The 13217-nt window shown below is 39.0% G+C and overlaps 1 protein-coding gene across 2 annotated transcripts in view; it reads left to right on the plus strand.

Moving 5' to 3' along the window:
• Positions 1 to 13217, plus strand: part of CNTNAP5 (contactin associated protein family member 5) — a 414440-nt gene that overhangs the window by 375764 nt on the left and 25459 nt on the right. For both annotated transcript variants that reach the window (XM_030277243.4, XM_072932032.1), the window contains one exon: positions 12997 to 13127. In XM_030277243.4, the coding sequence (XP_030133103.4) occupies positions 12997 to 13127 (131 nt within the window). The remainder of the gene's footprint in view (positions 1 to 12996; positions 13128 to 13217) is intronic.

The raw sequence follows: 13217 nt of genomic DNA on the forward strand, positions 1-13217 counted from the left end.
AAGACAGTCATTTCAGTCATGTGTATCCTCTGCCTATTTTCCCAAATGGAATAATTCATTAAATTTCATGTCCTTTTACTTTTTAGTCTTGTTGGAATTGAAATTATTCCAATGAAAATAGTGTTCAGATATGTTACTCTTTCTTCCTCCAAGAGGTTTATGCTTGCCATAAAGTTACTGGACTATGAATATCAATGTCCTTTGTAGCATTGAAAGCGAGTGTGATTCCTTCTCTCTTATTGGCTCACTTTCAAGGAATCTTGCTGAGTCTGACAGTGTATAGTAGGACATAAGCAGGTCCCTGCTGGATAGCTGATTGGTTAAATAAAGGTTAGGCTCCTGGAGAAATGGGAATGGGCATTCTCACTTAGGAGGTGAACAAACTCTGGAGTAATACTCCTTACCATAATCCCAAGTCTCTTTCCACTTGTTAAAAAAATATCTAGGAACAGTCTATGTATAATTCAATACTTCACCTTTTGTAACAATTTTTGAAGCTATTACTCGTGTATTCTATTATTCCTCTTTTCTATTATGCACAGAAAGAACTAGGCAAAGTATTATTTAATAAAAGTGACTATGAGAAGAATGTTTTTCCTACTTCTGAATTCTCATGTTAAATATTTGTCATTAAAGAAGTGAAACTGCAAGGATTATTCATAATTAGAATATACTAAAAGGGCTTATATGAAAGTGAACTTGTATAGGCAGCTATGGTCTAATTTAGTCAGATATGACACATTTCCTAAAACCTATTGATATCAGTAAATTTTTATGTCTATAATACTTAGAAGCTATTTCCACCTATAGAACATATTCCATACCACAGAGCTTGTTCTTTACCTCTGATCAATGGGCTCATGTCATAAAAGTTTACAGGTAAAGTTTCAAAAGCTGATGGTTTTAAAGTAGACTTAGGGATTTTTTCCTCCATTAGTTAATACTAATGCCTTGAAATGATACATGTGATTTGAAAATTGTATGTGTTTAAGAGCATCTTCCTTTCCTCTCCAGTCTTTTATGGATTTTTAAATTACAGTTACATATATATATGTGTATGTATTGTATATAGATGGGTGTGTGAATATGTATATATACATATACGTGTACACATATATGAGTGGGTGTGCATGTAAAACTCATGTAGTCCCATTGGCCCCACATCCAAGAGATTAGCAGTACTGTAATGATTGGCAATTTCAATATCTCTTTCTGTAGAGATTTCAAATTATACTGCCTGTTACTAAGCTACAGAATATGGGTAAACATCTTCTCAGTGTGTCAATCCACAGAAATTATCCATATCATGAGAAGATGGTACCAAGAAAAGAGTATTTTTTTTTTCTTTTCCAAGCTAGCTTTTCACTGTACATTTTTGCAGTTATATGATTTCACAAAGTAACGAGTACCTTTGAAATATTATCTTTGCCTTGCTCCCTAAAGGTAATAAATGATCAGAGAAAAAAGTCTTAAAACAAAGAATGTTCAAATAAACTTTATTCTCCTTTCTTAATTTTTCCTACACCCCTGTAAATAATCAAATTCAATGGGAATATGTTGAAATATATTGTCTAGAAATTGTTTTTACAAGTCTTTGATTCTCAGTTTTGTTGTCTTTCTCCAGAGAAACAATATGATTCCTAATCTAGAAAAAAAAAGCAGATAGCTAGCATCAACAAAGAGAGATAGAATCTCAAACTATGCTAAAGTGATTGAAAAATTATCTGTATTTATTATCTAATATCATAAGAAATAAAGCAATTTGAGTCCTCTTTTTTCTTTTTCCACCTTCTCAGCATCTATTGCCATCACACTGAGCTGTGTTCTCCATTTCTTTTGGAAAGCAAGACTCTGATTTTGCATAGGAAAGATTAAAGACAAAGAAAAAGGCACAGTTAAAAACAGCAGTACAAATGAAAATATCTCAAGTAATTCTTAAGTCTCTGATACTCAGCATACAGTAGCAGGACTTATATCAGCTCCACTTCCCTGACCTAGAAAGTATTGAAATCAGCTGATATTTGAAGTGAATAGGAAAAGAAATCACAATGTGTAACAGAGGTAAGCTGAGTTAACACTCTAAAAAAGAAAAGAAACAAATATTGTCAGTGAGAAGCTACTGATTAATTTTTTTCTTATAAACTCATAATCTCCTGTAATCTCCTCCTGTCTCTGAGTCAGAAACAGCTTTTCTAATGAAAGCATGGAAATTTTTCTTATTGTTTTTGCCTTCAAGTATATTGAGCTGCATGTCCAACAAGCAAAGCTTTTCTCACTCAGTGGAAAAGAGATGCAAAAAATCCAGTTCAGTCTTTGAGACAAGGAATCTTTTGATCCTATTCACACTGTACACTTTGAAGTTTAATGGGTCAAAACTAAAATGGGAAATAGGACTTGGGTGGATTTCAGAGGGTGATTCTTTTGGTTCCTTTTCCCTACTTACTTTCCTTCCTGTCTTAGTTTTGGGACATTAGCTGAGTGCTTCAGAAGGACCCTCTGGACTGCTCTATTGCTTGTGCAGTTGTCTTCTCTTTGGAGAGCACCTTGTGCCTTACAGACTTGCAGCAGGTATTGAACAACCTGCACAGTTTATGTGGCTGAAGTGGGAAATGGTGGCGAGGTTCAGGTATACTTTTAACAGATAAGTAGCAGGAAAGAAAGTCATGTTGGGAAGTGTGGGAGTCAGCTTTGTGGAGGAGACAAGTAACTGAGTGACTGAGGATTGTTCCCAGTCGAGCTCTGGTTCACAGCCATTGTGTGGCAGATAGCATGTATGTCTTCTAAATATAACTGCAAACAACTGTTGCAGTTGGCCCCTGAAATCTTATGTTATTTACTTAGTGAGGGACCAGAGGCAGTTTGATCAGTGATGATGAATATAAAAGAAATTTTCCCCAGTTGCCTTAAATGAGAAGCTGGCTTTGGTATGATGAGTAGGCAGGGTTGAGGTGGCAGGAGTTCTGTCAGCTTATTTATCTAAAGAGAGAGACTTCTGTTGATAGAAATCACTCTGGTCACTTAGATGTTTCCTTGCTGTAAGCACACTTCACAGAAAATAGGAGTGCTGATTAGAGTTTTCACTTCAAATCCAGTACTAAAAGGTCTTTCAGAAAAGAGGTGGACTTGGCACCCAAACCCAATTCTGTCTTATGTTTGTGTTAGCATATGGCACTTTAAATTCCTAAGTGTGCAAAATTAACTTGAAAGATGAAGCTGCCTTAAAATTCAGCCAAGGACTCTGGCAGATCTCTATCTCTGCTTTCCAAGAGGAGAGAACTGAAAGATCTGTCTCATTAGCTGAATTCATGGACATGTTTGTACTCATGAAGAATATTTTGCCGTACTGGAGGGCCAATAGATGTTCTGGAGACCCACAAGGGAAAACAAGGGAGCTGTAATTAGGTTACGTAGAGCAGGAAAGGTTGAACAGGCTGAATAATTGATCTGTGCTCTGACTATGTACAGGCTGACTTTGAACTTACTGTTGTCTGGCATAAAAGTCAAGACCACTGGCTGCAGATAATCAGATGGGAAGAAAACCTGTGTTCCCATTTGCTTATAGGAGGTGTTTATCTCCCAGAAGACTTGAGTTCCTAGTACACATTTTCCAGCAGATAAGTCATTTTTATTGTTGGATTTCCCTGGAACTGTCCTGAAAGGAATGAGAGGAAGGGCAGAGGATCCTGTCTGAATAGATGCTCCATATATTGTGTGTATGTATATGTGTGTGTGTATATATATATATATATATATATGCTCTCCAGTATTTCTGAAAGAAGGATATTTCAGAACTCCTTTTATTGAAAGCTTTAGCCTTGAAAATTGTTAGTTGTCAATTTTCAGTTACTTTTAATTTAAGATTATTTGTGTTGTGGACAGAATAAGCTGTGTACTAAGTACTGTAGTCCAGCAGATTGATTTAAGTGCTGCCTTGGAGCACTGTAGCTGTTTGTACACAGCAGAGAACCCAATACTTGGAAGGCTGGAGTCTGGGTCCAAAAAAATCTCCTCCTCTGTTTTGTATGTGGTATCACTATTAACGTGTTAATTTTTCCATATAGTATCCATATAGGATCAGCATATCAGTTATCCTGTCTGCATCATGAAAACGTGATTCCTTCCTTCTTGCCTTTCTTGGTGGAATTGGGTGTTTATGTCCTAGTTTTTACAAGTGAGAGTGGCCTTCAGGAACTGCAGGGCAAAAGTCTGGAGCAAGGTAGATGTGCACTTGGTGAAAGAGGATCAGATCTGGGAATGGGCATTAGGCAAACTGGGCACACATAAATCCATGGGCACTGGTGCTGAGAACTGGAAGATGTCATTGCAAGGCCACTCAAAAGGCAATGGGCACAAACCAAATCATGAGACCTTTACTGTGAGAGTAACTGAATACTGGCACATCATGCCTAGAGAATTGTGCAGTCTCCATCCTTGGAGGTATCCAAAAGCTATCTGGGCATGGCCCTGGAGAGCTGACCTGCCCTTGAAGAGTCTTTTTAGTGGCACAGGGATGGACATCATGTCCTCCAGAGATCCCTTACAACCTCAGCCATTCCATGGTTTGTGAAAAATCACAAAAGTATGCACTTGAAGCATGTATTTTACTAGAGAAAAGTCATTACAATGCTACCATTATATGGATCTTGAAAAAGGATTTTTACTAGGTAAATTATTCATTCTTCCTCTAATTTTTCCTGTTAGATGACTTAAGAACATGAGTCAGTTCTTTGTATCCCAGTGGTTGCAGCTAGTTTTTGAAAGGTTGCTATAATCACAAGGTCACTCACTGAAGGGTCCAACATCTCCATTCACAGAGACTGGCATAACCCATGAAACAGGCAATCCTTAGATCGACTTGCTGGTCGGAGGAGCAGAAAATTTCCCAGAGACTCCTGATCAGCCAGGCAGTTCCTCTAGAGCTCAACACAAACAAGCATCATTAACTTCAGAAGGCTGTTAATCCACAAAGTTCTGTGCTGCCTGTATTACAAGTAAAGAATGAAAAGGACATTTTAGAAGCAGCATATGATTACTTTTCACTAGTTTTGTCTAAAAGATTATTGCTCGCTCTTCTGCTCAGGCATCATGCAGTGCTCAAATTGCTTCTTTTTTTCCTGTTCATACCATCTTTTCTCTGTGTTCTCATTGCTGAACATAATGGCTATTTGTTAGGTCAGCATGACACAAGTCCTTGCTTGAACAGGCATCTGTACTGCCAAAATAGAAAGAAGAATGGTTAAAAGATATTAGGAAAAATGGAATCTATGAGCCAGAATCTCTGTGAGGGCAGGCTGGGATGACTTTTTCAGGGTATCACAACAACAGGTCAGTATGTTTTTTTTCCAAGAGCTGTTCACGCAGCATTAATGATGTTGCATAATTTGCAAAGCAAGGTTGAACTTCTGGAATAAAATTCATAGGAAGATACTTTATATTCCATTCACTGGGTAAAGAATAAAAACTCTTCATGCCATCCTGTCTTCTCTGCGAGTCTTAAGTAAAATGTGTAGAGGGAGATGGAAACCTGGCAAGATTCTTCTTCATACTAACGTAAACCATAGAGCCTCCTGAATGTCTGAGTGTGAGACAGCATCCAGTGTGTTTTTAAAGACAGAAAGGGAGATTTGAGCAGAGATATAAGTATTGGGTCCAAAATTATGACACAGAGGCATCATATCATGAACTTAACAAGGCTAAGTGCAAGGTCCTGAACATGATTGTGGGCAATCCCAAGCACATATGTAGGCTGGGTTGAGGCCATCCCTGGGGAAAAAAACTTGGGAGCTTTGGTTAATGAGAAGCTCAACATGACCTGGCAGTGTGGTCTCACAAGATAGAAAGCCAACCAGACCCGGTATGGTCCCTGCATCCAAAGCAGTGTGGCCATCAAGTCAAGGGAGGGGTTTCTCCTCCTCTACTCCTCTGTAGTGAGATCCCACCTGGAGCACTGGAGCAGCTCTGGGGTCCCACCATAAGGAGGACATGGCTCTGTTGGAGTGAGTCCAGAGGAGGGCTACAAAAATGGTCAGATGGCTGAAGCACCTCTCCTGTGAAGACAGGCTTGAAGAGAGCTGGAGTTCAGCCTGGAGAAGAGAAGGCTCTGAGGAGACTTAGATCCTTTCCAGTACTTAGAGGGGGGCTACAAGAAAGCTGGAGAGGGACATGTTACCAGGGTATGGAGTAATGGGGCAAGGGGGTATAGCTACAAACTGAAAGAGAGTGTGTTTAGATTTGATCTTAGGAAGAAATTCACTGTGAGGGTGCTGAGACTGTGGAATGGATTGCCCAGAGAAGTTTCGAAGATGCCTGTCCCTGGAAGTGTACAGGACTAGGCTGGGTATGACTTTGAGCAACCTCTTCTAGTGAAATGTTCCCCATCCCATGTCCCTCTCCATGGCAGGGAAGTTGGAGCTGGGTGATCTTTAGGGTCCTTTCCAACTCAAACCATTCCATGATTCTGTGGTAGCCTTTGTTAATGAAGAGTCTTAAAGTGAAAGTGTTTTAAAATTTCAAAGAGTCTTTAGAAAAGGTATAGTTTAAAATTTACTAGAATAAACCTAAAATAAATAAAAATCAGAAAGCAGGTGGTTTCAGAGAGATTTGACTGCAAATGCAACCCTCAGTTCTCTTCTTCATCTTTATATTCAATCACCTTCAGGGAAAAAAAGATAGTTAATGTTATGTCTTTGTAAAAGAAACAGTAAACACTTCCTTCACCAAAAATAAATACCTAGGAATGTAGAGATAATGATAATGACTAATAGTGGGTCTTTAAAATGCTCCTGCATCGGAGGTTTCATGTCATTTTCCAACGGATGAACATTAATGAATTTTATCAGTGGATAAACTGTGGCATAAAGAAGGAAGATGTTTGTCAGCAGCCATCAAGCTGGTAGATCCCAAATTGTGGAAGCACTCTGTCTATTGCCTCCAGGGTACATAAAAGCACCACTGTGTATGCTTCCCCATGAGCTGAACTGGAGAGACAGTGTTTATTATTTTCCCACATCCATGGGTTAGCCCTATTCCCACTTTAGACCCAGCCACATCACATGAGCTGTTTCGTTCAGATAAGAGGTCCCCTTAAAATCACTGCAACAAGCTCTGTGCTGAGGCCACTCAGTGTGTGCATCATGAGCTCTCTGACTGTGGTCCTCTGGGTAACTTTATAGATTTTGCTATATTTTCTACCTTTGAAGCAAGAAGCATCTGCCCATTCCTTGTTAATTGCTGGTCAGTTTGTGTTCAGCCAACTGGCAGCTGGTGGGAATGAGATGTCTGTGAAGGTTAAACACATTTCTCAGTCACTTAGGGGAACCAGCTACATTTATTGTTGTTTAAGTGACAATCTCAATCTGGGTCCAGCTGTCTAGCAGGATTGTAAAGTGAACTGAGGTCATGGGCCTCCAGATAGGCTCCTTTTGCTGTCTATGTTTTTTTTCTAAGTTGAAGAAATGCAATGTGAAGAGCAAGTGTTGTTTATCTTTCTTTTTTTTTTTCTTAAATAGAGGATGGCCTGAATATGATCCTTGAGTCCTGAATGTCTCAAGCATTGAGTGAGATCCATTGAAATAACCTCCTTTTTTTTTTTTTTTTTTATTTTATTACAGGAAGAGACTGCAAAAAATTGAGTGGTAGATTTTTTTCTTTTAAACCCTATGAAACAGTAATGTCTAAGCAAGTGTAATAGCTGAGTAGTGATAACAGCAAACATGTTCAACATTTTTTTTCTTTGTTTTTTCCATGCAAAACAAATAGCAAGAGCCACCCCCTAAATAAATGCAAGTAATTTCTTAGTTAAATGCCACTGGACACTGAAGAGATGGGCTCTGTTCTTAAAATCACCAGCAGCACTTCCAATGGAGAGTAAATTTACTGAGTAAATATCCCTGGGGAGAAGCTGCTAATTAAGGAACATGTTTCTAAGCCAGCTGCTCCTAACCGAGAAAACGGTGGTTCATTTTTAAATATCTAGGCTATGAAGAGGGACACTGCCACACTGAAACTGTGCAAATTCCCAGAGATATATTTTGTGTTAGAGATGACTGAAAAGTGGCGTGTGTTGTTCTGCAATCAGGAGTGAACAAACATTTATACCTCATGAGCTGCAAATGGCTTTTGCGCCAATACTATAAATTTTTTAATTTTTTTTTTTCATAATTGCAAGATCAGTAGCCTCACTAATATATTCCACCCTTTGTTTGATTTGTGCTTTCCTTAATTATTTTCTATTTTAGCTACAGCTTGGGTGAGTCTGGAGAATGCATGTGGTGGTGTAGTTAAACAAGGGTGACTGCCAATTTGAGATAGCTGTAAGAAGTTTTGTTACTCCTAAACACTTTTCTGGGTGACTCTGAGGCAGCAAGACATGCAGGGGTTGTCCAATGCCCTTTTATCTAATGCGGTGTTTCACTATTTCATGCATACACATTTACCCCAAATCAGAGCTGTTGGCTGCCCTGGTTTAAATGTGTAAATGATGTTACACTGTGGTGATAAATTTGTAGGTTTTACATGTGCCACCCACATGTGCTCCCTGAATTAACCTCAGCTTCTCTGAGCAGAGTACGATGTCTCACCAGCTGCTCCAGCCAGTCTGAGTCATTAAAAAGTGCTGTTGAAGTTGGCAAGAGTCATTGGGTTCAATTTGGGCTCGTTTAAAACCGGTTTCCATAAATAAAGGTCCTGCAGAGAAGTCAAGTCTCAGACTCACACAGATGCCATTCCCTTCCTTGCTGTTTGGTCCTTCAAGATGAAATGACATAAGACCTGTGGTCCTGGTAACATGTGTGACAAGAATTTGACTTAAGAATGCTGGATTTACAGACCAAATTTCTGATAATCCATTTCTCTTTTCTGCAAAGCTGCTTTAATCTTGTTGCCAAATACTGAGCACTGGCTGAGGTCTTTCAAGCAAGGGGGTCTTTTCCTGAGCTGGAACACTGTGTAACATTTTCCCTTTTCTGGGTGATGATTTTAAACTTACTTTTTGATTTTCAACACAAGCTTTGGCAGTCCAGAATGAATGTAAAGTTGGTGGGCATAGATCACAAAGCCAACAGATTATATGTGACGTTGCACTCAGACCCTGCTGTAGACACAGACAGAAGAAAGGCAGCTCTCCTGTTGACATGTTCAATCAGCACAGGTTTGGAACACAGAATATGTAACACCATGGCCACATTATTTCTTCACACTGTGCAGTCTGGGAATTTTTTTTTTTTTTTTTTTCTCTTCAGACTGAACACTTTGAAATCTCTAATCAGTTTTGTATCCTTATTACCACTAGACGTAAGAGCTGCTACAGCAGCTTATCCTCAGAAAAAAGAAGCAGTTTGAAGGCACCATGCTGTTCCTGTAGCTGCCTGGGGGTTGGTTATGCTGGCACTGATCATTAGTGTTTTTCTAGCAAGTACAAGTGCTGGCCTCCATCACCATTGAAAGAGTGTCCTGGGAGTGTTTTGTTTCAGAAAAGCCACCTCAGACTTAGTCACCAGCATGGGATGACATAAAAACTGCCCTTTGGTCTCTGTTTCCCAGGACTTCCCTCTGCACAAGGGAACCCCCAGGAATCCTGTTAAAATGGCTCTTAGCTGTTTGATACCATCAGGGGGGTGTCATTCAGCCCCACAATCGTGGATTTTAGTGTTGCAGGTTGCAGACTGTGCAGTGAGGCAGCTTTGACACTGGCAGTGGTCTCATCCCATGGCAGCCCACGTGGAATCATTTCCTCAGGAAGTGCTGGAAATAAGGCATGCTGTGCTTGGTAACTGTGGCTGAGCTAAGCCTACCCCCGTCTCAGGCTGCTCTAGAGGCAGAACTCAAAGCTGAAGGGGATGGATAACTACAATAATCATGTGTGAATCTCTCTTACCTAATACTGCTGGGGTAATGTGCCCGCTAAAATTTTTCAGCTCAAGGCAAAAAGAAGGATATCTTTCTTTTCCTTTTTCTCTCTCTCCCTTATTGACATAACAATTGCTCTAGTAATTCAACATGCATTAGAGAAGGAATGCAACTTGTTGTGCATTGCTTGAGCATTATGATACTCCAGGAGTGCATGCTCAGACATGGAGAGCTGAAAAGAGGATGACAGGCATGACTACAACAAGACTGACAGAAATTACACTGCTCATGATTAGTGTGAACCCCTGCTGTGAGGCAAAAATGATGCAAAATAGAGAATAGGGAGAACAGAGCTAGTTTATGCACTGATTTCCATTTGCAGTTACTGACACTGGGCTGATGTGATGGGGAAAGTCAGTGGACCAGATAATCAAAATTCAGAGGACAAAATAAAATTCTTAATAATAATCTTAATTAACAATCAATTTATTTTACTTGCCAAGTAATAAAATAGCAATTTAATCTGCCAGGAAAATTATTCTGTAATCTGAACACAGAAGTTTTAGTATTGAATGCAAGGCAAAATTAGCTCTCATCTACAATGATGAAAATTTGAAAGCACCTCAGTAGATAAGCTCATGTACTTCTGGTTTATGTTAACGCAAATTTGACCCCAGAAAACTGCCAACTTGAATTCAATAGTTTTGAAGAGCAGCTGTCCATAAAAAGAATTGCCACTGGAACTCAAAGAATTAGACAAAATAAAATTCCATTCACCAATCTCTTTACATGATTTAATGTGAAATTGCACCACTTTAGAAAGTAAGTTATAATTCTTAATGGATGCCAAGAGCCTCCTCCACTGTCTCCCAAAAAGTGGAACAGATGGTTTCTGGTTTAAAATCAGTGCTTCCCTGACAAAGTCAATGGGTAAATCCCTGTTTGCTGCAGCTGAGAGCCTGGATAGACTACATGTCATGCTGGCTCCCTTTGAACACATTCCCTAGGATGTTGTTGTTGATCACCTGCATGCAGTGGTACAAATTTTAATTTCATATACATGTGTGTTCATAACCTTCAAAAAGAGTGAAGTTTTTTTCACAATTTACAAACTACAGTCACAGACCCCACCCAGGTCCTATTCCATTTTCTGCTTTACATCCCTTTCAAAGGCCCCAGGTAAGAGGCAAACTATAAAGTGCTTTTGCTGAGACATTTTTAGTTTGGACCAATCTGTTAGACTACCATATTTTAGTTCCACCTTATTCTGTGTGGTCATTTTGGCTGTGGTATGCAGGGTCAGTCAACTTTTCTGCTTTCTATCAGCTCTCCCACTGCCCAGAGCAAATTGGAATAACTTCCTTGCATTTGGGCTTCTTTTCTCATCTATTTCTAAAGTGTTTCTAAGATGTTTACACTGTTAATCCCTGTTGATGCATCTTCCACTCATTACCAGATAATGTGACGGTGATTTAGGTTTGGACCTTTGAGTGTGACAATCATGGTGATAGACAGCACCTCCTTGCCCTCACTCTGCAGTGAGGGCTGGGAGCTGTTCACTATGATTTGGGGCAGCTGAACTGGGACCTATAATATCACACTGAATAATTTAGCAGTTTTTACTGACCTTGATGTCTTCACAAATTCCACTCTAATGTCCACAGCTATGTGTGAGAATTTAAATGTCTTTTATAGCTTTTTTAAAAATTTATTTTCACTTTAAAATTTCTCCTGCTCCAGCAGATTTCTCAATCAGCTAAAAAGCCTTCATCCTAGTAGTTAATTCTCATTTTTCTTCTTGATTTTGAAAGCTTTTTTTCTATCCTACAAATCCCAGAGAGTGTCAGTGCTCATCTGGGACATACTGAATTTTGTAAAACTTTTTTTTTTTTTAAAGTACAGCTCTTAGGAGGAAAACATTCTGGAAAGGGGAAAGGAGGGAGAATGATCTTAACTGCACTAGGGATTCCATCTTGAAGGACTATCAACTTCACTGTGAGGTGTGTAGAGGTGGAAAAAATTCCTGATGATTTTCAGAACAGGGATGTGGCAGCACATTTTGCATTTACAACACAGGGAATAAATGCAGGATCATTTCTCAGGGCTGGGGTGCTGTCAGCATTTATTTTCTCTTTGGAGACAGTTAAATATAGCACCAGAAAAGCTTTTGAACTCTATGGTACCACAGTTCCATGAATTTTGGTTGCTGATGCATAAAAAGAGTTCAGAAATTTCAGGGGTTTTTTCCTGCTACTTAATCCCCAGAAAAGTATGCTTGAAAGGATTTTACCAGAATAGATCCTTTTTCTTTTAGATTATGCCATATGTAGCTCCATGTGTATGTATATCTATATAATCTATATCTATCTATATCTATCATCTATACACATTTCCTGTAGTCATTTGTTGAAGGATTAAAAGTCATACTGGATTCCTCATTTCCTTGTGCATTTTGATTTGTTATGGTACTGTTATTTATCAGAAGTCACAATGCTTTTTTTTTGATAGCAAGATTGAATGAGATGTTTGCATTCATTTTTATATGAATTACATTAATTCCTTCAAATATGTTAGAAGTAAAGCTACTTCTTTATTTTGTATGATAATGTAAGTACAGACCTTTTACAGGCCTTAATGATAATGTATGTACAGGCCTATAACTTAAGTTATAGGCCTGTACATACATTATCATTAAGACTCTTACACTTGTCACTGTCTTCTGTGTTGTCTGTTACATCTGGATAAAAAGAAATTATAAAAACCCAGCATTATTAGTTTAGCAGAGCAGTGCAAGCCCTGCATGCCCTCTGCTGGAAGTGATCCCTTGCAGGATGATGTGGATCAGCTATGGCAGTGCTCAATGTCTGACCTGCAGATAGACACACTCACCTTTGATATTCTTACTTACTCATTAAGTTATGTGTTTCCATGGCAGTTTTTTAACCCTGTAGGAAGGAAAGCTCCTCCAGTGCATTATTTTCTTCACACTTTTCATTACAGCTTGAACTCTTTCGACCTTCTTCTTGACTTATTAACCTTGTTACTCCATAGCAATAAAAAAGAAAATTAGTTATTTGTCGTGTAAAGTTACTGAATGATATCACATTACTGACACAGGTTTTATATTTACAATTTTTCTCTGCTTTTAAGGAAGTTTACAGGTCCGATACAAGCTGAGCAAGGATGGGCTCCTCATTTTCACCATTGACTCTGGAAATTTTGCCAACCGAGAGCTGCACCATGTGAAGATTAACAGGGAAGGCAGAGAACTCGTCATTCAGGTATTCCATGGCTTATGCTGAGTGTTAAATAACACTTCAGGCCACAGACACTGGGCCAGGTTGCCCAGAGAAGTTGTGGAATCCCATCTC

The sequence above is a fragment of the Taeniopygia guttata genome, chromosome 7 (genome assembly GCF_048771995.1).
Source record: "Taeniopygia guttata chromosome 7, bTaeGut7.mat, whole genome shotgun sequence".
In the NCBI taxonomy this organism is placed as follows: Eukaryota; Metazoa; Chordata; class Aves; order Passeriformes; family Estrildidae; genus Taeniopygia; species Taeniopygia guttata.